The sequence below is a fragment of the Lissotriton vulgaris genome, chromosome 11 (genome assembly GCF_964263255.1).
Source record: "Lissotriton vulgaris chromosome 11, aLisVul1.2, whole genome shotgun sequence".
NCBI lineage: Eukaryota > Metazoa > Chordata > Amphibia > Caudata > Salamandridae > Lissotriton > Lissotriton vulgaris.
Genome location: NC_141699.1, coordinates 546,708,459 through 546,732,623, shown reverse-complemented (window position 1 = coordinate 546,732,623; position 24,165 = coordinate 546,708,459). Strand labels below are relative to the sequence as shown.

At 46.2% G+C, this 24,165-nt stretch overlaps 1 protein-coding gene across 3 annotated transcripts in view; it reads left to right on the top strand.

The window, feature by feature from the left end:
- The window catches only part of GINS4 (GINS complex subunit 4), an 82,829-nt gene that overhangs the window by 46,209 nt on the left and 12,455 nt on the right, over positions 1-24,165 (top strand). For all 3 annotated transcript variants that reach the window (XM_086943602.1, XM_086943603.1, XM_086943604.1), the window contains 3 exons: positions 7,220-7,317; positions 11,031-11,119; positions 12,528-12,618. In XM_086943602.1, the coding sequence (XP_086799728.1) occupies positions 7,220-7,317; positions 11,031-11,119; positions 12,528-12,618 (278 nt within the window). The remainder of the gene's footprint in view (positions 1-7,219; positions 7,318-11,030; positions 11,120-12,527; positions 12,619-24,165) is intronic.

The following is a 24,165-nucleotide window of genomic DNA, read 5'->3' as shown; positions in this document are numbered from 1 at the left end:
TACCATGCACCCTTCTCCTCTCTACTATGCACCCATCTCTACCTTGCACCCTTCTCCCCTCTGCCTTGCACCCTTCTCCCCTCTGCCTTGCACCCTTCTCCTCTCTACTATGCACCCTTCTCCTCTCTACTATGCACCCTTCTCTACCTTGCACCCTTCTCCCCTCTGCCTTGCACCCTTCTCCTCTCTACCATGCACCCTTCTCTACCTTGCACCCTTCTCCCCTCTGCCTTGCACCTTTCTCCTCTCTGCCTTGCACCCTTCTGCTCTCTACCATGCACCCTTCTCCCCTCCGCCTTGCCCCCTTCTCCTCTCTGCCGTGCACCCTTCTCCCCTCCTCCTTGCACCCTTCTCCCCTCTACCTTGCCCCCTTCTCCCCTCTGCCTTGCCCCCTTCTCCTCTCTGCCCTGCACCCTTCTCCTCTCTACCATGCACCCTTCTCTACCTTGCACCCTTCTCCCCTCCGCCTTGCCCCCTTCTCCTCTTTGCCCTGCACCCTTCTCCTCTCTACCATGCACCCTTCTCTACCTTGCACCCTTCTCCCCTCCGCCTTGCCCCCTTCTCCTCTGTGCCCTGCACCCTTCTCCTCTCTACCATGCACCCTTCTCTACCGTGCACTCTTCTCCCCTCCGCCTTGCCCCCTTCTCCTCTTTGCCCTGCACCCTTCTCCTCTCTACCATGCACCCTTCTCTACCTTGCACCCTTCTCCTCTCTACCTTGCACCCTTCTCCTCTCTACCATGCACCCTTCTCCTCTCTACCATGCACCCTTCTTCTCTCTACCATGCACCCTTCTCCTCTCTACCATGCACCCTTCTCCTCTCTGCCTTGCACCCTTCTCCCCTCTGCCTTGCACCCTTCTCCTCTCTACCATGCACCCTTCTCCTCTCTACCATGCACCCTTCTCCTCTCTACCATGCACCCTTCTCCTCTCTACCATGCACCCTAAGTAACCATAGTGACCGACTCTGTCAGACTCTATTGGGTATAATAGGACTTTGTGGGGTCCTCCCCAGAGTGATGCAAATAAGCAACATAACTTATAGGACAGCCTAAATCAACAAAGAAAAAACAGAAAGTCCGATTCCACTTAGATTCTAAGTTATTTTCTAAAGGCATATGTTTCTCTTACTTGGCATCTATCTAGGTTTTGGTTTTTTAAAGAACTTACGATTCTCTCTCCAACCCCTAGGTCACTCTCACTCTTTCTCTGTCACTCTGTTACTCTCACTCCCATCTACTCATATGGTGGCCTTTGCACAGAAGCCGGATGGAAAACAATGTCCTACCATCTACATAGCACTTAACCCTAATATCCGTCTACCCTGCACTGCACCTTTCAGGTCTTTCACCTTTCCTTATTCATTTATGTCAAACTTTTTTCTCTCTCCCCTTGTGCCCTACTTTTCCCTCATCAATCTTTCCTTTTCACTCGAGTCGGGAGAGGCGATCGACGCAATAATAAAGAAGAGCAGCGGTGCGGTGCAGTACAACAGAGAACCACACATTTGCTAACAAGCAAGAGCAGGGCAGGGAGGGACAGAGACGGCATGTGGTGGAGAGGGCGGAGGACGGTGTGTGATGGAGAGGGCAGAGGACAGGGTGTGATGGAGAGGGACAGAGACGGCGTGTGGTCTCCCCAAGGTAATGCAATCCTGCCGTGCGTGCGCCAGGCTTCTGTAACTGCAGTATGGCCCATTGTCATTCTGTGTGAGAGAATCGCCGCAGACAGAATGACAATGGGGCTAATTGACAGACTGCAGATCTGGGAGGAGCTGTTGAAGACTCTCCATCACTCCAAAGAAATGTGAGCTGGCCTCCAACAGCGAGTGCTGACGGCATTTCTCCCCAGTATGGAGCGCTGCGCTACAATTTCCCACATCGTGCCGTGGCGCTCCTGGCTCCTCATAACGGCGCACCAGGGCGCCGCGGCGCACAGTTTGGGAATCGCTGCACTAGTGGATTATGATGAGTATTCAAGTCACCTCCCCAAAGGATCACAGACTCAGGCCAGGTGCGCAATATATTGAATATTTGCAGAAAAGGCGTTGCGTCATCGACGACAGGGCCATACATATTCACCATTGTCACCAACGCCATCCCCAGTTTGCCCTGCATCATGGCCCAGCGGCCCTCAGTATCTACACAGTCATGTTTAGGCTGGAACATTACTCCCCTTTTAATGATGATAAGGACACCCCTTGAGTAGGTAGAGTACGATGAGGCCAACCGGTAAGTTGCCCATCTGCACTCCACCTTGCCCTCGGTATATTTGCTCAGGTGGGTCTACTGCCAGAGAGCGATCTTCACAGCCTGTCTATCCAACTGTGCTAGCACTTGCCTAGTCTTCTTTGGCGTATTTAAACCCCGGACATTCCACGTTATACATTTATACATTTCCCCTGTCATCTATAGTGATAAGCAAAGCAATTGACATATTGTGATATTAGACAGAGCATGCACATATATCTACATACAACGCAGGTATCATTGCAGTTCCAATAAAAGTACCTCCAACATACTAAACCAAACCCACCCAACCATCCCCCACCCACTTCAGCAACCCCAATTTGCCAAAGACAAGACCCTCATGGAAAAACCAACCCAGCGAAAACGACATCATGTAACGTGTCAAGTGGGGAATGCCCATAGGGGGTCGTAGCGGTGGAGTCCACTCCCAGATCTAGGTGGGAGGGGGCCGCCGATTAAACCATTTACCCTACTACCCGTAGCCATATAGAGACCGATAGCTTCAACAACATGCTGTGAGGCATAACCCAATCTAGCAACTGCATGACTCTACAGGCCTATCATTTTTAATCTTTTAACATTGGTACACGAGCACTCCTGGTTATATTAATGAACCAGATATCCAGGGGGTGCCTCACCTCGTATATGCTGTGTGTGAGCAAAATAAACTGTACATATAACCATTGAAACATGCAGAGCGACTCTGGGCATTAATGCTGCACACACAAATACAGACATACTTAGTGCATTCGCAGGGCACAAGACCCCTTACTACTCAGTCGTCAACGTCCGCTGTGTGGGCCGGAGAACTACGCTGCTGGCGCTGGGATCTGGCATGCTCCATGGCCTGCTTAGGGTTGGTGAAGATTTTGCCATCATCCGTTCCTCCTATCCGCAGCCGCGCCGGATATAGCATCGCATACGGGATCTGTTCTTTCATCAGCAGTTTCTTCACATTTTGGAACTCCTTCCGGGCCGCCTGCACTGTTGCTGTAAAGTCCGGGTAGAATGATGGAACATTACCCTGATACTGTATTGTGCATCACACGTCAAAAAGGCACGATAAATTATCACGATCCCTAATATTTAACAAACTGGCAATGACTGGTCTTGGAGGAGCGCCAGGAGGAGAGTGCGCCGCCAAGGATCGATGAGTCCGCTCCACAGCAAACATGGTTGATAAGTTCTCGGTGCCACATACGTCCCGCAGCAATGTCTCCATGTAGTTCTCTAGGCGCCCCACATTGGTGGACTCCGGAAGGCCCAAAAACGTGCACGTTGTTGCGCCGAGATCGCGCTTCAATGTCCTTGTTTTTCGCCTGGATAACAGCAAGCAGTTTCGTCTTGGCTTCTCCAATCGGCAATGCCTGCTTGTCCAATTTTGCTGAGAAATGGTCCATCCTCCCGTTATGGGCTTAGATTTTGCCATCTATGGTCTGTAGACTGGCCTGAGTGGCAGACAGCGACTTTTCGAGTGCTGTGGGGGCATGGGACGACAAATCTAGTTTAGAGTGATGCGTTTTGTGCTGACTTACCACCCTTTCGCAATTCAAACGTGAGTCGTGGCTGGTTTTTCTCCGGCTTTCCCATTTTGTGCACCTCAGCTGGGATGCACTGGGCGGGTAAAAAACAATGCCATGTGCGTCGTGGTGGCGAGTACGCACTTAAATCACAGTCCAGAAGACTATTCTCTTTGTTTTCAAAGATCAGAGCGCGATGATGGCATAATATGTGCTGCTGTACCTTGCTCCCCAGGGGACCAGTATTCTCTGCGCCTGAAAGTAGGTTGGATATGTGTTTGGCTCAGAAGTAGTAGTTCTTTGAGAGGGAACTCCCTTGATGAGCAACACTCCTTCAGTAGCACAGAACGGCAGGCCGTCGCCCCAATAATATCCACAGTAGTTATGAGGCCTAAAGTCTCTTGCTCAATGGTCCAGCTTTTAACACCATCGCTGCTGCAGCAATTCCCCTCCTGTGCTGCTTATTCTGCATTCCCATTGTTTAGCACAGCTCAACCGTGCCTCTTGATGAGCTGAGCTCGTCATGAGCATCGAAGGGGTTAAAGTAGCAGGGGGCTCGCGTTCAGGAAGCCATGCGGGGTGGAAAACAACCAACCTGTCCAGCACTTGTGGTTTATGCCCCCAGGCCCTGATGCGGTGTAGTTTTAAACTCAGATCAGTCCCCTCTTCCGTTTGGCAGTACAGAGCGTCTGTTGTGCTTCTTTCCGACGTTTAGCCCGTTATCTTTGCTTTACCTTGTTGTATGTTATGATGGCATCACAGGGGCTCCCGGCAGCGTCTCCTTGGCACAGAGCACTTAAACTGGGGCATAAGTGCGCCCTGAGATCAGCGTTTCGGAGTCTAGAGGATGTTCCAAGGGGGGGCCCAGACAGCACTGTCCTACTGCACGGGTGGGCTCCGCAGGAGGTGCGTCCGCCGCCCTCATGGCCTATTTGCGGCCTATCTTCAGGGCCAGAGCCGGCCGCTCAGGCACTGTGGGCTACCGGGCGCGCTCCGTAGGCCCCACGCTCACGTTTAGCCTGTTAACTTTGCTTTTCCTTCTTGTATTTTAGCATGGGGTCACAGGGGCTCCAGGCGGCGTCTTCCTAGTATATCGCACTTAAAATGGGGTACACTTACACCCTGAAGTCAGCGTTTCGGAGTCCAGGGATGTTCCAGGGGGCTCCAGACCACACTGTCCTCCCTCACGGGTGGGCTCCGCAGGTGGTACGTTAGCCGCCTTCGCTGCCTATTTGCGGGCCATCCGCAGGGCCGGCGCCAGCCACTCTCGTACTGTGGGTTCCCGGCCGCTCTGTGTAGGCTCCTCGCGCACTTACTTCACCAGCCGGCACGGGCATCAGTCGCACCCAGAGCCGCCGCTGACAGCACCTTTCCCGCTGCCCTCCGATCGTCACCAGATGCTTCAGCTCACACCCCGGGCGCCGTTGGGGAACTCTGAAATTGATTCTGCCACGTTCATGCACCCGCCATGATCTCTGGTCCGGAGTGCGTCGTTACCAGTAGAGCATCCTCTGGAGTCCCGACTCCGGGGGAAAAAGCACTTTTAGATCACCCTCAATGTCCGCAGCGATCCTCCACAGGTTATTGCAATAGATGGCTCGGTAGAGGCAGGATTTTCACAGGATTTTAGTCGGCGGCTGGCAGAGCAACACTACTGTGCGGCCATCTTGCCGAACGTCAAACCACGCCCCCCCTCCACTGAATCATCATTGGAATCTAGGGACCCCCAATGAGACAGTACTGGCCCGACCTAAGCGACTTAGAAGATTTAAACCCCAAAACGTTACCCAAAAATACAGAAACAAGCATCCTTTGAACAAATACACAATTGATGAAATATTTAATTTAATTCTCAAGCAAATCAATTTAAAAATCAACATTTTAATTTTAATTGGAAGGTGGAAGCTTGCCTAAATTCAGTTTAGGCAACCTGCCGCCAATACTATATTCTTTTTGATGCACTTGGACTACTCCCACAAATTAATCTGAGGATACCAAATTAATTTGTTGTCGCCAATTTCAAATTCATTCACATTTACAGAACTTTTTAATATTTTCAGTTTTGCGTCTTTATTTATATTTACTTTATTAATCTGTTAATATTATTTAATTTTGTAAGCAGTTGCAAACCCATTGAGTAGGCGTCGCAGACCACCAAGGCTCCCCGTAGCATAGTTCAGAGCCACTGGTGTATGTGATTTTTTTGGCGACATCAATCTGGAAAGAATCAGCAAATTTGACAGGAGGTTTCAATTTTTTAGTGCCTCACTGGCATGATACAGATTTACCTAACGCTTTCTTGAGAGCTGTGGTAATAGAGTAAGGAAAGTGAACTTTTTGATAGACATAAATAGTTACGTTTTCTCTTTGCGACAAATAAAGTTAATGTGTGCTTTAAAGGCAGATACTAGTCGAGCATAGCTAAGAATAAGACCGCATCAGGTGAATTTATTGGAGTACTACAGACATTGTAATAAGAATACCAAACACAATAGTTGTCACCTGTGTGCTTCACAGAGACTCTGAACCATATCATTACAAATTATCCAAGCATAAAACATTTGCACAACAAGATTTTTCCCTATTAAAGAATTTTCAATCATGGTTTGTGATGAGGCAGACACTGTGCTTGAGGTGTCGTACTGATAAACGTATTGACAGCATGGTGCAATCTGCAGCTGAGGTGACCAATAATTAACAGGTGTCCTCCTTTCATATAGCTCTAACCTCTTACAGTCCACAATCCCTTATATTTTGGTAATTGATGGCCTCTTTGATTTCTTTTGTATTTGGTGTGAAGGTTATTTTATAGTATCTCACAGAAGTGGTCCTGTAAAAGTGACTAACGATATTGGAGATTATTATATAAGGTCTTCTGGGATGCTCTTAAAATTTGATACCTTTTGTGCATGAAGATTTCAAAAGTATTTTGAAGCACTGTCCTATGTATTTTTATGTTTTTAAGTGTATTATTATGCAGATGTATTTTTATTGAATTTGTCGTTTTGGTGCTTTGCATGATTGGGTACTTACCCACAAATGCTCAAACGTTTTTACTCCAAATAAGAATGGCTTTTATAGCTTGGCTTACTTTCTGTAGGTTACGCTTTTGCTCCTCCCCTTCTCCTCATCAACAAATAGAACTCTATCAAGACGACCGGGTTCAAGACATTTCCTCTGCCTTAGGAATAGTAACAGCTGCCTAGGCTGGCCCTGCAACATATGTCTGCCCACCGCTGTTAGCTGTAATGCAGAGTGTTCTCGTTGGCTGTAAGAGGGGATGTAGTCTGTAAATGCAGCCAGGTCTGCTATTGTGGTCCATGCTTGTGTAGAATGAAGGAGCTGTATGCGTCAGACCTGTTAAACCTACCCTAACCAGAGAGCAGCAGCTCGTGCATCTGAAACTCACCCTAAACTACAAACCCCTCCTTTCTGCCTCTTTCTTTCCAGATTGAGAAGTTCTTCCCACACGTCCTTGAAAAAGAGAAGTCCCGGCCAGAAGGTGCGGCCTCAGATCTGTCCCCTGAAGAGTTTGCATTTGCCAAAGAGTGAGTATTAGTAGGGGCAGCTGAGAAACATCTGGTCGAGCTTCTTTCACCAAGCTTTCCTGAACACCGCAATGGCAGAGCTGCTGTTGGTGTTCTGGTACTGGCGCTTGGAGTGGCTCTGCTATTGTGGTCACGGAATCAAGGTGACATGGAAGAGGATTATGGCTAAAGTTTTTTTAAACTTTCTTTTATAGATCATTGTTTTCCAATGTGTTAGTACAATTGGTTCATTGAAATGAATCGAGACTACAACTCCCAGAAAGTACCACTTTAACTGAACCGCTTTGACCAAAAACATGGTGTGCCAATAGCATGTCTGCCATCTGGTAACCTTATAGGGAGGGAATCAGACGTGTCTCTCTCTGTGTCTTCGTGGAGAAATAATTGTTTATTGGGACCCACTTGAACCAATTGATTATTCATTATTACCACAAAAGTTTGCAAACCAAATGTATAGATTTAAGAACAGTTACAGAGTTAGGATCATTATAGGAGTTGGGAATAGAGGTAGAGGTAGGGTTGGTGTTGGAGCAGAGTCGGGATTACAAATAGTGAAAGGCTAGGAATGAGCATAATGTTAGGCGCATATCTACAGTAAGGTTTAATGTATATGTTAGGCTGGAATTGGGTAGGGGAAAAGTGTTAAGGTAGGTTTAAATGGAGGGTCCCAATTTAGTGAAGTGCTAGGAAAAGTTATTTTTTTAAGGTTAGCATTAAGGTGAGTGCTGCGTTAACGGTACCTGGTTGATGTTGAAATACCGTTCGGATAGGAATTTGGGCCAGGCAAATTTTTAAGTTTGGGGTTGAAGTTTGGAGTAATTTTACGGGCAGAGCTAATACAACAGGTCCTTTATAGTTCAGTTCTAGTTTTGGCAACAGGTTTACAATTCTAGATAAAGGGTGACATATTTTTTTCCTAAAGTTTGTCTGAATGTTTGGAAAATTAAATAAATTGCTGGTGCTTTGCTCATTATCAAGCTGAAAAAGATGCATTCTTTTTTATTGACTGACCAAAAATCTGAAATATCCAGATATTTGTCAAAATATGTTTCTAGGAATCTCAATTAATAGTCACAATGTGCCTGTGCGAATGTTAAGAAGGAAGGTAAATGTAACGCAAGGGGATTCTTGGCACAGAGCGATAACTCATGGAGGATCATTGTGATTGACAGAGCAGGGTTCTTGGACATCTAACTCATAATGGCATAATAAATAAGTGTGATCTATCAGGCTCAGGAAGAGGCATCTTGTGTTCCGTGAGCCTTTTTGGCTACGTAGCTATGGTTGCACTAGAGGTTCAGGTAGATACACCTACAGCATAGGGAGCAGAGATGTTTGCCTATCAGCTGACCATCCGGAAGCATAGACTGCTGTAACTTAAAGTGCCATAGGCAGCCTTAGTGGGACTTGTGTCACTTGCCATCAAGTGTTAGATGTTTGCAGAAAATTGTTCTTCGACTGCCTACAAGGTGCACCCACTGCTTTATCTTGGTTAAAAGACAGAGTGACAGGAAAAGCTAATGGGATAACGTTTGGAGTAAATCTACTGGTGGACAATGAAGATATAGTAGCAATGATCAAGGTTGAAAAAAGACCAAAGTTGGCGGTGTCACCTGGGTTAAAGGTTTTGTTTTCTCCAACAGCTATACGGGTCTGACTGCTAGAATAGTATTCACCCTCAAAAGTCTGGTTACATCAGATCTATATAAATGGTGGTTTGCAGACAGTGACTGAGCAGACGATCCAGTGCCCCCTAGTTGCTTTTGATTATCCAAGCTGGTAAACTTTGACACTAGTACTAAGTAAAGTGTATTTGCCTCTTCTTATTTTTCCTGTTCTCCTATTAAACTCAAAAGCAGAGCAGAACTAGGCAAATCACAAATGTTTGCTGTGTTCACACATGCCATGTAAAAACTCTTAACAATTAACGAAGAGTTGGTTACATTGCCATATTGTTCCTTATAAAATCCTTAAATCCTAGATTCTGCAAAAGGTAATGTTGTTCTGTTTTCAGCAGTATTCTGCCTGTCCTCTTGAAATCTAAGGGCCACTGATGTTTCTCTGTTGGTGGTACCTAGGGTCAAGCGTGAGTTATTTGGAGGCAAATAATTTTCTGTTACAGCAGCTAGGCTGTAGAATGCTTTCGCAGTCCGTTTTCGTTCACAAAATACAATGTCCTTTGCTTTTCCGGAAGGTGTTAAAACTTTGCTTTATCCTCAATTGCCTCTTTATAGTCTGGCTTCTTCAACAGGTCTTAGCTCCTCAGTGCCCAGGTCACCTTTATAGGTATTGGAGTGCTTTTAAATTCAATTACCTAACATTGCCTTTACACTTCATACGAATAGAGTTACATACTTTTGACATAATAACCCTTACAGAATTGAAAACCAAGGGATTGTGGAAGGACTGTGAACTTCCTTAATAGTCCACTCCCTTCCCCAGTATTGGATTGCTCTTCTGGGAGAGAAATGACTTGAAGCTCTGTGCCTAGTCGACCTTTCAAACTGATGCAAATACTATACTGTGCTAATTATTGCCTGTTGATTGCCATCCAATGTTGATCAGTTTTTTCTCTCCATTTTTACTGGATGTGACCACTGGAAATTCAGTTTAATGTTTTACACAGTTCTGGAATGTATGTGACATTTGGTGTTCATCTTACCGGAAGGGTTCTTTTCTAACACTGAGGCCTAGTTTTGATGGAAGTGTTGAATATGAAGATATGTATATATTATGTAATTTTCAATTTCTATAGAGTCATACACCATTGTTGTAGCTTTGCCCGGGGCATCCTTTCATGCTCGTCTGGTAGACCATCAAACTTGAGAACCCATTGATATTGTTTGTTAGCTTTTTTGTTGATTGGTTATTTGTGCCTAGAGAGTTTGCTTAGTTACAACATGTGTGAGTTAGTGAAAAGTACATTTAGGTCAATTTTGGAAGATGTAGTAAATAAATAGATATGCCAAAAGGCTTTCCCGTGTTGTCATGTGTCTTAATTTGGGGGGGATTGTCCATGATTTGGCTTGATTGTGAAGTGTGAGGGTATAATTTGGTGGGGTGGAATTTTATGCTAGTTTTGCTGGGGGTGTTTCTAGGACCGTGTTTGGCATGACCGTGCCAATAGTTTGGCCAATATTTGCCAACCTATGGCTTAAGAACTTTGTTATACACATGAAGGTCAGAGGGTTCTGTCTAGCAAATGAGTTATGGGTATGACTATTTGTTGGTGAGACTCGAACAATGGCATGCAATGTTGGGTATAGTGTGCTAGATGTACAATGAATCCCAATTATGATATATAGTGCAATTTCCTCTGTAACAAGGTTGGCTTTTTATGGTAACGTTTCCTGCAGTGTCTGTTTATAGAATAAGCATGGCGTTTCTGTCACTTGCATAACCTTTTACCGTCCAAAGCAAAGACTGCGTTGTTCTAGCCCAGTCTTATCCCATCCTGTTCTCACACATGGAGCTTTGTGGTCTTTTCCTGTAACTGCTGACACAACATCCATAGCAATATTCTTTTGTGTGAAAAAGGTTTTCAGGCGGTCCCGAAGCGTAATTAAAAATCTATTCACACCATGAGAAAGTTGAAGTTGATTTCATGGTCAGTCCTCACATTTGTTGGTTCAGCTGCACCTCTTGATTTGCCACTGTACACAGTGTTTGTGTGAATGCCTTCTTGGGGTAACCCTACATTCTCATCCTTGCAGGTACATGGCAAACACAGAAAACCACCTGAAGAATGTGGCACTGAAGCACATGCCTCCCAACTTGCAGACAGTGGAGCTGCTGAAATCAGGTGGGAATAGATTCATTGTCAGTCAAAGCTGAGTATTGCAGTAGTGGGAGGCCCACATGATAACTGGCAAATAAGGAGGTGCTACTAGCAGAAACTAAATATACTAAGGTTTGTGGAATTCAGGACTTGATGACATGGTGGAAGGTAGATGTTTCAGCGGGGTTCAGAGAATGTCCAGTGCAAGTAGAGGTTCTAAAGAGTAACAGGATCTGGATTAATAATCCTATCCTTTATCAATGCGGCTAAGCACCCTATGTCCTGGTATGTTCAAAGTAGGACACTTGCTAGCACTGAGGGGGGTCTTGAATTGTACAGAGGGCACTAGAAGCCACATATGGAGCATGAAGCACCAGTGGAAGGTGGAACTAAGTGAGTTAAGGCTGTGGCTCCAGCTAAATAAACCAAGCAGCTAAGATCTCTCTGATAGTGCTAGGATCCCTGTTGGTGGAACAAATGAGGATGATTCCAAAATTTAGTTCAGATGGTACAGGTTTCTGGGCTGGAATTATGGTGGCTGTGCGTTCTTCTCGATTGGTGTGAAGGGAGCTGGGTGTTTGCAGTAGCACAGTCTAAGTGCATTGTGGTAGAACAGATAAAGGTAATGTTTTCTGGGTTTGAACAGGTGGAAAGGTGAGCATGGATCTTTACATAGGGGCCAGGATTCCTAGAGGGTTATGGGGGTCTACAGTTACTTGTCATCTGTCTCAGATGAGGTTCGAGGATGGAGGTATAGGTAGCCAGCAAACCAGCTAGTTCCACAAAAGAGACTGGTATATCTGTTAGAAGAACGCCATGATTTACTCCATCACCAAGACTCGGGAATAGGCTGTGGACCAATTACAAGGCTTCTCAGGGTCGATGATGTGCTCAGAGAGTTACTACCATGCATTGTAAAATGTGGGTTTAAATAAAAATGCTGAAATGCCTATAGAGGAATACCAACATGCCAGCTAAACCACATAAAATTGTAGGTTGGGTGGTAAGGACGCTGTGGCTTTTGACATGATAAAAGTGAAAAAGCAAAAATTAAAATTAAAAAAAGCAAAACATCTCAAGACAGTGGCAGTTGCCTTGTAAGAAGTTTCCTCCATTAAGAATCTCGTATTGGGACTTTGTCTCTCGAATGGAGGTTTGCTGAGGTTCCGAACTTGCCAGTTCTCAAGAACTAGAACTTTTTTAATTGCTTTCTCCTTATATTATGAAGAGGGAAAATCACTTTTTGCACTCTGTTGGCCCTGGGTCACTGAAAGGGAACCTCACTTTCACAGAACTACCAAGAAGTTCTTGGGCTCCACCACTGAACATGTTCTGGTAGTGTTTGAGGCAAGTTGTCTCTGGGGTACTTCTAGCCTTGTATATTTTGAGGCCTATGCATGATGCTTCACTAACCATCAAATTTTCTTTACAGTCCCCAAACCCAACCTGGATTCTTTTGTTTTCCTGAGGGTGAAGCAAGAGCAGAAGAACATATTAGTGGAACCAGAAACTGATGAACAAAGGTGAGTGGAAATCCAGATAATCAAGGCCCAAATATCCACTAGGAGAGCAGCGATGGGAATGGTGACGTACTCTCACAAAACAGAGTGGGTGAGCACTTACAACCCCAGATATAAGGACAAAGGGAGGCCACCCCAAGGGGAAAGGGTCTTATAAACCTTAAAATGTGGAGAGATTGCTCAAAATCAATGAAATTGTGAAGAGAGTTTTACCCATCTCACAACCAAGAGCATTCAATAGATTACCCTTCAGATACTAAGGAAAAAATGGAGCTAGGTGATGTAATGTTAACAAAGATTTCCTTAACCAGATCGTTGGTCCTGTTGGAGACGATCACACTGTTGAAAAACTTGAACAGGTTTATTTGTAGAGCATGAATTGCAATACTTAATCCCTTCTTTGGACGGGCAGGGTATCTAGATTACATGATGCGAGGAGACTGACCACAGTTACATTTAGTTGGCCTTCAAAAATGAAGAACGCTGCTTGCATTGACAAATATGATGAATTAGGCATTGATTGTAAGCACACTATGTTGGTTATGGTGATGTTAATTGGTTACAGGGAGTCTACTATAAGGGATAAAGTACCTCCTGCCGAACATTATAAGGATATAGTAAGTTACCTAGAAGTTCTGTATCCACAGAGAAAAAGGCGACCAACGTAGTTCCTTTATGAGGTGACGGAACTCTAATGTGACTTACTATATCCTCTCAATGTATGGCAGCTGATATTTTATTCCTTTTATACATGGTCAAACCACATCATCCTTCCCAGAAACCGCTTAAACACTTTGTGTCTTGCTCTTTTATACAGAAGAAATAGTATGGTTACATTTATGAAGAATCAAGTGTTTTGTAAGAAATTAAACAGGCCAAAAATCAGTGAGTAATATTTTGCAAAAAGATACTACAATCGGTTTAATGTAGCTCACATTTAAAAATTGATTTAGGTAAAAATGTGGATATTCTCATTCCAGTATAAAGACACAGCGCATGCAAAATGTAAACTTCAGAAATAGATTTCCTCAATATTATCACTGCAAGCAGACCATCCGAATCACCTTCAGACTGAGCACCTTCAAATTCTTTAAAAATATCTTGCCGAACCTGTGCAGGGGAGGTAGCTATAGGATTACATAGCAAGTCCTTAGAACTAGTTCAATTGTCAGCCGAGCTGAAAACCTAAATTTAACCATTCTTTATAAAATAGAACTTTAGCCCATTTGTCCCATTAAACTAGAGATAAATATCTAACTGCACATTCTTAGGAAAAATATTTTGAAGGGCAATTTTGTTTCTCAACCTTCCTTGTTTACAGAGGAAAATAACTTGATGTCAGACTACCAATCCAGTTTCAGACCAGGCAAAGACACGGAGGAAGTCATCATGTCTACTTGGGATAACCAAAAACTCTCAATGGACAAGAACCCTAGTGGCCTCCCCATTGCTTTTGGACCTCTCAGCAGCATTTTACACAGTCCTCCACCACATGCTACTACAAATACTCCATCCCAAATTACTTAAACACTCTAAAATGGTTTGCCACCTATCTGAGAGGTGGACAAAGTATAGAATACCTAGCATCTTTCACATCCGCTCCCCAGACCAACACTGTGGGATTTCTCAGGGGTCCATCATATCTTGTTTTTATTCAACCTTTACCTGATGCCCTTGCCAGGCCTGATTAGATCATTCAACCTCACCTGTTAAAACTATGTAGATGACATGCAAATCATCCTAAAAATGGATGGCCCAGAAGACTTCTATAACTTGAAACGTGATGCCAGCTTTTGCACAAAAAATGTATGGATGATGAGACATCATGACCTTTGGACAATGGCAAAAATGTCAGCCTACTGCTTTATGGCCCAATGATCTGGAGGCCCTCTGATGATAAATAAAGGAACCTCAGCTAATCATGGAGTCAGACCCAGCCTAATACCACATGTCAACAGGGTAACAGGGACCGCCTTCTTCCTAATGAAAACGATGTTGCATTTCCTCACACCTTGGATACCAACAAAAAGCTACAGGCTATCATCACACTCCTTTTCTCCAACCTTGACTATGCCACCAGCCTTTACCTTATCACACCCAGTTTCATCATACACAAAATGCAACTAATCCAAAAAGCTGCCACAAGGCAGATCCTCAGTCTTCACCCAAGACAATGCATGACTTCAGTCCTACAGTCACTCCACTGGCTACCTATAGCTAAAAGCACAATGTTCAAGGCACTGCGAATTGTACATAGTCTTCTAAGGAGAATGACCACTATAGCTGCAAGTAAAATTCAAACAAAATGGGGCACTGTGCTCCAGGTATTCACTACAGATCATCATACCACCCTAATGCAAGAAATCCAGGGGAGGCATTGCTTTCTCAGCACAAACTGCCAAGCTCTGGAATTCGCTACTAGCCAAGATTTTAATCAAACAGGAGCATATACATTTCAGAAGAGTGTTGAAATCATGGTTAATTCCAAGATAACTTATCATCCATGACTCTTGTTTAAAATGCGGTAAATAATCACTGCTTCAAGTACAATGTACAGTGTATGGTCGAGTCCAAAGAGGTTGTTCTGCACAAACTTCATACAACGATCTATGTTCAGGTAAGTTATGAAGGGGTGACCTACGTCTAGACTTGGCATTATATAGTAATGTGAATTCATATAAAACCCTCCTGGCCCACACTAATACTAATACCATGGCACTCGGCGGTCAAGCAGACAATTGTAGTTCATATAGGCTACATAATAATTAAGGCTCCCTGTTTCCGTTTTTTTACTGATTCTTACAGATAAATACATAAAGGAAAAACATTTCTTTTCTTTTCTGTATTTATTTTTAATTGAGGATAAAAACGGAAAATGGGTGCTGTTTGAGTGATCCTAAATACACTTTGCCATGGGCAATAACTGTGTGGAATGATAGATAAGGTGTGTGAGAAGGTGGCCTGATATGCAGTGCTAACTTAAGTATTTTTGTAAGAGTTTTGGTTTGTGCTTAGTACCCTGTCCTCATAAAGAGTACAGGGCTGTTGTGATTCTTAATAAATAACTGTTTATTTTCATAACACTTGTGTGGTGTCCTTTCACTTGGTGTTCAAGGGGTATATGTGGTATAACAGCTGGCTTAACACGCCCTCTCGAGTCTTTAGCCTTAGACTGCTCGTATCCACGCTACTAGGATAGCTGGTCTATAAGGTTGACTTACAACCAATCATCAATAAGGGTTGCTGGACTGATACATAGTGTTCACTAGAATAGTGAGCACTGCATATCAGGCCACCTTCTCACATTGGTGGCAGCGGTGGGATTTGAGCTTGCTGTTGTTTTACCACACGTATCCTAAGAATATCTTGTTGAAAGATCACATAAGTACTGTTAGGTACATATAACTAAAGCTTAGAATACTCTGAGTTCTACTGAACCAGCTGTTGCAGCTCCTCAAGGCCTAGCACACCTTGGCTGCAACTCTTAGCAAGGGATCAGTAGGTAAACACATAGTGTAGGTAGGTGCATCACTTACACCACACTAGAAACAGTATGTCGGACAAAGGAGGAAACTCTGAGTCTCCCCTTGTGTCAGCTGACCCTCCACAGGTCATCCCTTCAAGATATACTGTGCTTAGCTTCAAGGAGTTAAGACAGGTGTGTCACTCCAGGAAGATCAAGCAGGGGTCTAACCCCACAACTTCCTTTCTGATTGGTCTCTTGGAGACTTATGATGCCAGAAAAGCTGAGACCCTTCTTAGCTCTTCTAATCCAGAAGGAGGCATGCCTCCCCTTGAGGGAACCAGAGGTGACCCTGACCTCATCCACCTCTCAACTGAAAACGAAGATGTAGAGGATGATGAGGTTGAGGAGCCCTCTGGGGATGAGGCAGATAAGGGACAGGTAGAAGTCGTTAGACTAAGCAGGTCCAACTTAAGCAAACATGACAGTGGTACTGGGGGACCCCTGGGGCCACTATCAGGTCAGCTTAACATTGGGAATGGACGAGCCAGATCTCTATCAAGAGACTCTGGCAGATCCCTTCAAACCAATGGCTCTCACAACTCTTCTCAAAGAGGGATGACATCCCCTCAGAGGAGAGTGTATGAAGCTAAAGAAAGGGCAGCCAATCTGAGGATTGAAAGGGAAGAACTTGCCCTGGCCAAAGAGAGGCTTGCCTTTGCTAGAGAGCAACAGTTAAGTGGGGTAGTCCCCACTGGTGGCAGCATAGTACCTAGCAATAGGGAAAGGAGTTTTGATACAAAACACCTTGGGAAGATAGTGCCCCCCTTTAAACAAGGGGATGACATCCACAAATGGATTACTGCTTTGGAGAGGGCCTGCACTGTGCAAAGTGTTCCCCAGAGTCAGTGGGCAGCTATCTTGTGGCTCTCCTTTGAAGGCAAAGGAAGAGACAAGCTCCTCACCACAAGGGTAGAGGATGCTAATAATTACCAAGTCTTGAAGAATACACTGGTTGAAGGGTTTGGCCTAACCACTGAGCAGTACAGGGTGCTGTTCAGGGATACCCAGAAAACTCAGTCTCAAGATTGGTCTGACTTTGTAGATTGTGCCACTAAGGCTTTTGAGGGCTGGTTGCTGGGCAGTAAGGTTACTGATTATAAAGGATTGTATAATTTGATGATGAGAGAACAAATTTTAAACAATTGTCAGAACCAGTTGTTGCATCAGCATCTTGTTGACTCAGATCTGACCTCTCCCCAAGAATTGGGAAAGAAGGCAGACAGATGGGTTAGAACAAGAGTTAAACAGAACCAGGGCCAGAATCAAGGTGGTCAGAAGAAAGCAGACCAGAAGGGTAAAGATTCTAAGGGGGAACAAAATGACCAGAAGTCTTCGACAGGTCCCCAACAACCCAAAGAGGGTGGGGGTCAGGCTCCCCAAAAGAAGAAAGAAGGCCAATCTAAAAGGTGGTGCCAATACTGCAAAAGTAAAACTCACTGGTTTAGTGAGTGCACCAAGAAAGGAGGAGGGCAGACTCCTGCCACTGCAGCCCCTAAGGCACCTGTGCCCCCTAGTACAGCCAGCAGTGGTAGTGCACCTCCCAAGGGTTTAGTAGGGTTAACCCTGGGTTCTGAGGGGTGTGACAACTTAGTTGGTACATTCACTCAAGCTGTCCTTGTCAGTACAGGGGATATGGATATGTCCCATGACATAAGTCCCAATACTTTGGGCAAATACAGACAGACACCTTTCATTAATGGAAAAATGGCTCAGGCCTATAGGGACACTTGTGCCAGTGTCACAATGGTGACACCTAACTTTGTGGACCCTGGACAGATCATGCCAGGTACAGAATTCCTGGTGACCAATGCAAGCAATGTCACTACCAATCACAGTATGGCAATTGTAGCTTTCTCCTGGGGAGGGGTAACTGGCCAAAAGAAGGTTGTAGTTAGTTCAGACCTCCCAGTGGATTGTTTGTTGGGCAATGATTTGGAGTCATCACAATGGTCAGAAGTGGAGCAGAGGACTCACATGGAAATGTTAGGTTTGCCAGCACATGTGTTTGCTGTGACTAGGTCACAGGTCAGGAAATGCCCCACTGAACAGGTGCTGGATCCTGGAACAATGGACCAGACACCTTCCAAGAAAAAGAGCAGCAGGGGTAAGGCTGTGCCTTCCCCCTTGCCCCAGGTTGAGGATCAAGTCTCAGAGGAGGCTGACCTACAGGAATTGAGGGAAACTGAGCCCAGAGAGTTTGAACTTGATCAAGTTGAATTCTTGGGTTCAGGGGGACCCTCAAGGGAAGACCTGGGGAAGGACCAGTTAAGCTGCCCTTCTCTTGAACCCCTCAGACAGCAGGCTGCTGCTGAGGCTGCTGGGAACGCCACAGGTACCCACAAGGTATACTGGGAAGATGGACTCCTGTACACTGAGTCAAGAGACCCCAAGCCTGGCATGACCAGGAGGCTGGTTGTACCCTTGTCTCAGAGAGGTTTCCTACTTACCTTGGCCCATGAGATTCCCTTAGCAGGTCACTTAGGCCAGACAAAGACTTGGGACAGACTTGTCTCACACTTTCACTGGCCTCACATGAATGAGGATACCAAGGAGTTTTGTCGCTCCTGTGTCACTTGCCAAGCCAGTGGTAAGTCAGGTGGCACAACAAAGGCCCCCCTTATACCAATGCCTGTGGTGGGGGTGCCCTTTGAAAGAGTGGGGATTGACATTGTTGGTCCAATGGAACCCCAGACAGCATCAGGGCACAAGTTTATACTGGTGGTAGTGGATCATGCCACCAGGTATCCTGAAGCTATTCCACTTAGGACCACCACAGCACCTGTGGTGGCAAGGGCCCTAGTTGGAGTGTTCTCCAGAGTGGGCTTCCCTAAGGAGGTTGTCTCTGACAGAGGTGCAAACTTCATGTCAAGCTACTTAACTGCTATGTGGAAGGAATGTGGTGTCAATTACAAATTCACTACACCCTATCATCCACAATGCAATGGGCTTGTTGAAAGGTTCAACAGGACCCTAAAAGGGATGATTCAGGGACTACCTGAAAAGCTCAGGCGTAGATGGGATGTCCTGATTCCCTGCCTTCTGTTTGCTTACAGAGAGGTCCCACAAAAGGGGGTTGGCTACAGCCCTTTTGAACTTTTGTATGGGCATCCTGTGAGAGGCCCCCTGTGTTTGGTGAAGGAAGGATGGGAGAGACCTCTCAAAAAGCCTGCAACCAGCATAGTGGACTATGTACTTGGTCTCCGCTCCAGGATGGCTGAGTATATGGAGAAGGCATCAGAAAACCTTAGGGCCAGTCAAGAACTTCAAAAAGCTTGGCATGACCAAAAGGCTGTCCTGACTGTTTATCAGCCTGGACAGAAGGTGTGGGTGTTGGAGCCAGTGGCCCCAGCAGCACTCAAAGACAAATGGTCTGGGCCCCACACAATTCTTGAGCAAAAGGGAGAGGTCACCTACCTGGTGGACCTTGGAACTCCCAGGAGTCCCCACAGGGTACTCCATGTCAACAGGCTCAAAGCATATGTCGACAGGAAGGACATGAGTTTGCTCATGGCCATAGATGAGGGACAGGAGGAAGAGAGTGACCCTCTCCCAGACCTGCTCACTCAGAATCCTGATGATGGGTCAGTAGATGGTGTTGTCTTTTGTGGCAGCCTCTCTGAGCATCAACAGAAAGACTGTAAACAGGTTCTTCAGTCTTTCAGACATATGTTTTCTCTGACACCCAGCCAGACCAATTGGTGTACCCATGAGGTTGACACTGGTGACAGTCTGCCAGTTAAGAGTAAAATCTACAGGCAGCCTGATCATGTTAGAGACTGCATAAAAACTGAAGTGCAGAAAATGTTGGAGTTGGGAGTCATTGAACCCTCAGATAGCCCTTGGGCTAGCCCAGTAGTTCTAGTGCCAAAGCCTCACACCCAGGGTGGTAAGAGAGAGATGAGGTTTTGCGTAGACTACAGGGGTCTCAATGCAGTCACTAAGACTGATGCCCATCCAATACCAAGGGCAGATGAGCTGATAGATAGATTGGCTTCTGCCAACTACTTAAGCACATTTGACTTAACAGATTGGCAAATCAGGTTAGCTGAGGATGCCAAGCCCAAGACAGCATTTTCAACCCCTGGTGGGCATTATCAATTTGTGGTAATGCCCTTTGGTCTGAAAAATGCACCTGCCACCTTCCAAAGGTTGGTGAATCAAGTCCTTACTGGGCTGGATGACTTCTGTGCAGCATATCTAGATGATATTGCTGTCTTTAGCTCCACCTGGGAGGATCACCTGGTCCACCTGAGGAAAGTGTTAGGGGCTCTGCAAGCAGCAGGCCTCACTATCAAGGCCACCAAGTGCCAGATAGGGCAGACACAGGTTGTATACCTGGGCCACCTTGTAGGTGGAGGCCAGGTTCAGCCACTGGAGAGCAAAATACAGTCAATCAGGGACTGGGCTCCTCCAACCACCCAGACTCAGGTTCGAGCTTTCTTGGGCCTGACTGGTTACTATAGGAAGTTTGTCAGGAACTATGGTTCAATTGTGACACCATTAAATGAACTGACAAGTAAGAAAATGCCAAAAAAGGTTCAGTGGACAGCAGGCTGTCAAAAAGCATTCGATGACCTAAAGCAGGCCATGTGCACAGCACCTATCCTTAAGAGTCCAGACTACTCCAAACCATTCATTGTCCAAACAGATGCTTCTGAGTTGGGTGTGGGAGCTGTTCTTTCTCAACTGAATTTTGATGGTCAAGACCAGCCCATTGCTTTTATAAGCAGAAGGCTGACCCCCAGAGAGAAGAATTGGTCAGCTATTGAGAGGGAGGCCTTTGCTGTGGTTTGGGCCCTGAAGAAGCTGAGGCCATACTTGTTTGGCACTCACTTCAAGATTCAGACCGACCATAAGCCCCTCTTGTGGCTAAATCAGATGAAGGGTGAAAACCCCAAACTGCTTAGGTGGTCCATTTCCCTACAGGGGATGGACTTTGCAGTGGAACATAGGCCTGGTACTGATCATGGCAATGCCGATGGGCTCTCCAGATATTTCCACTTAGAACAAGAAGACTCACCTGGTCAAGGTTAGCTTATTGTCCCAAAGTTTGGGGGGGGGTCATGTAGGAGAGTAGGGTCTGCAATCCTATGATCACCCAGATTTTTTGCTTTTGTTTCACTGGTTTACGACTTTCTCTGGCTGTGGGCCTGCCAATCAGACCCACAGCCTGGCTGTTCTCTTTCTAAATTACGACATGTACCCTAGGTGCATTTACCAATTGGTACTGGGCCACCTTATCAGACCCTGTAACTCAGGGCATAGGTGTACCCAGGGCTGCCAGGGGCTGCAGCATGTATTATGCCACCCCTGGCTGGCCTCTTAAATTTGACACAACTGGCTGCATGACAGCTGGGGCAAAGTCGTGTAATCACGCTTTGCTGTAGGTGTAGTATACCTATACCTAACCCTAAAATGGACACACCGATTCCTATCAGTCACTCCTATAGCAGGCCTTGACAATCCTGAAGGCAGAGTGCTTGGAATCGTGTGAGATGGTGCTCTGGCATGAGCTGAGCCTGTTTGCAGCTTGCGGAACCAAGTCCTAATAGCTGTTCCATGATATCGCATACCATATACTCTTAAGTGCATTATAATCCTCGCGGTTAAATGCTAACTTTGGTATTGCTTTATCAAAACATGTCGAGTAAGGTGTCATACGAATTGGAATACTAACCCCTCGCCAATTCTGGCGACGGGGTTAGCATTCCACCCTTCTAGAGGGACACGACATGTATGTAACTGTGAACCCCGGTTAAAGTTAACTGAAGCCTCAGCTCCACAAAATGGATGCTGCCACCACAGACACGAGTCTGACCCCCTGCAGCTGGGAGTCCTTCCAGCGAGGGGAGCCTGGACAAAGGGTTTCCTGTCAGGGGCGGTGCTAGCACCGTCCCAGACATGGTTTTGTGTATCCTGGGTAGGCAGGGCTTTACAGGAAGGTGACTGCTGAAGTGGCACCCCGGTGCTCACTACGCATAGGCCGGTCTGAACCAGTTCCAGGGGCACACCAGCCCCTGGCCTGGGGAAGTCCGGCCTGGCTGAGGGGTGTAACCACCCCCCACCTAGTCCCACCCATAGGCAGGACCTAGTCACCGGGTCAGCCCCTTTTTTAGTATAAAGATGGGAGCGGGCCCCCTGTTCAAATTAGATCATCTTTGGAATCAAGACACGACTTTCTTCGAAAGGACTTCACGATTTCTTCTTCAAGATTCTCCCTTGTGGCTAAGGAGTAGTCACCCTGCATCAAGCGGGCACCATCCTAAAGAACACTGCGGTCTGCTGCAAGTCCTTCATCACGAATCCGACGACCCAGCTCGACGAGACCCGGCTTCCCTGGCACCTCTGACCTCTACTCACCTCTACAGCCAAGCTGAGAACCGTGAGTGCTACGAGACCTCGAGGGACCGACGATCGCCAAGACTGCACGACATCTTTACTGCAAGCCCACCGTGTCCTCCACGGGTGAGTGCTTTGGGGTCCGAGAAGCCCCGACCCTGCGCAGCTCCAGCACCCAAGATCAGCCTCCCAGCATCTCCACGATCTGCGTGGGGCCCTTCTGCTGTTTGCTGTGCACCGCGTTGTTTGGCTACTAGCCGGCTGGCTTGTGGCCTTCCGAACGACGCCCGACGACATCACTGCTGCTGGTCGGGTTGCTCCAGACTGGCCCTTGCTTCCTTCTTGAAGAGAGGCACCCCGGACCCTCCTGGTCCACTCCAGACGCCATTTTAGGTCCACCGCGTGGGCTTGAATTTGCCAAGGCTTTGTTGCCCAATCCTGGGTCCAGCGACGCCGACAGCTTCTATCTTCGTGGGACAGCTCGATCCTCCTTCCTGGTCGCCGACAACGCCTCCTGGTCCGTGTGATCTCTGAGCACAGCGTCACCCACACGCCTTGTCGAGGTGGCTACCATCCGGTGCCCTCCTGGTGCCCACTGACTACTGGCTAGTAGTCTCGAACTTGGTCCCCTCTGCTTTCAGGTGTCATCTTCCATCGATCCAGGCTTGGATCCACCGAACTTTCTTCACTGGTCGCCTGCCAGCAACTTCTTTCTTCCAGGCTCCTGGTCCGTCAACGAGGATTCCCGACGTCCTTTGAGTCCTATGCAGCTGCAGCCCCTGGGCTAGGTAACTTCGGCATTTCGGTGCCCCAGCATAGCCTCAGTATCCAAGGGTCAGAATCTACTTTCGTTTTCTCCCTACCAGGTCGGGTTCGCCCGAGAACACTAACTTTGTGAAATCTAGCTACCATAGACTTTGTCCCGCATCTCGCGTGAGAGTACACACACTGCACCCGAGTCCCCTGGGTCTCCTAGAAGTAATCTAACAATTCTATAGTCAAGCCCTAGCGATTCCAAAGGCTATTAGTACTGTACTTACCTCCTAGTAATTTCGCATTCCACTTTTGAAGTATATGGTTTTCCGTGCCCCTCGGGCATTTGTATATACTGTGCTAACTTAAGTATTTTTGTAAGAGTTTTGGTTTGTGCTTAGTACCCTGTCCTCATAAAGAGTACAGGGCTGTTGTGATTCTTAATAAATAACTGTTTATTTTCATAACACTTGTGTGGTGTCCTTTCACTTGGTGTTCAAGGGGTATATGTGGTATAACAGCTGGCTTAACACGCCCTCTCGAGTCTTTAGCCTTAGACTGCTCGTATCCACGTTACTAGGATAGCTGGTCTATAAGGTTGACTTACAACCAATCATCAATAAGGGTTGCTGGACTGATACATAGTGTTCACTAGAATAGTGAGCACTGCATATCAGGCCACCTTCTCACAAGGTGTTTAAAAAAAGAAAGGCATTTTAGTAAAGGGGCTTAAACAGCAGTAGCTAGGCATGAGGCTGATACTGAAATGTGCATCTTTTCATATAAGTGTGTTGATTTATCTTCTGGAGGTGTTCATATCACTGAAACCTGGCAGGCATTCAAGCATGATTGCATATTTATTGGTTTAATAAATGTGGAAATACACCAGTTTCAGCTTTACTTTGTACAAAAAACCCATAATAAATATGGGA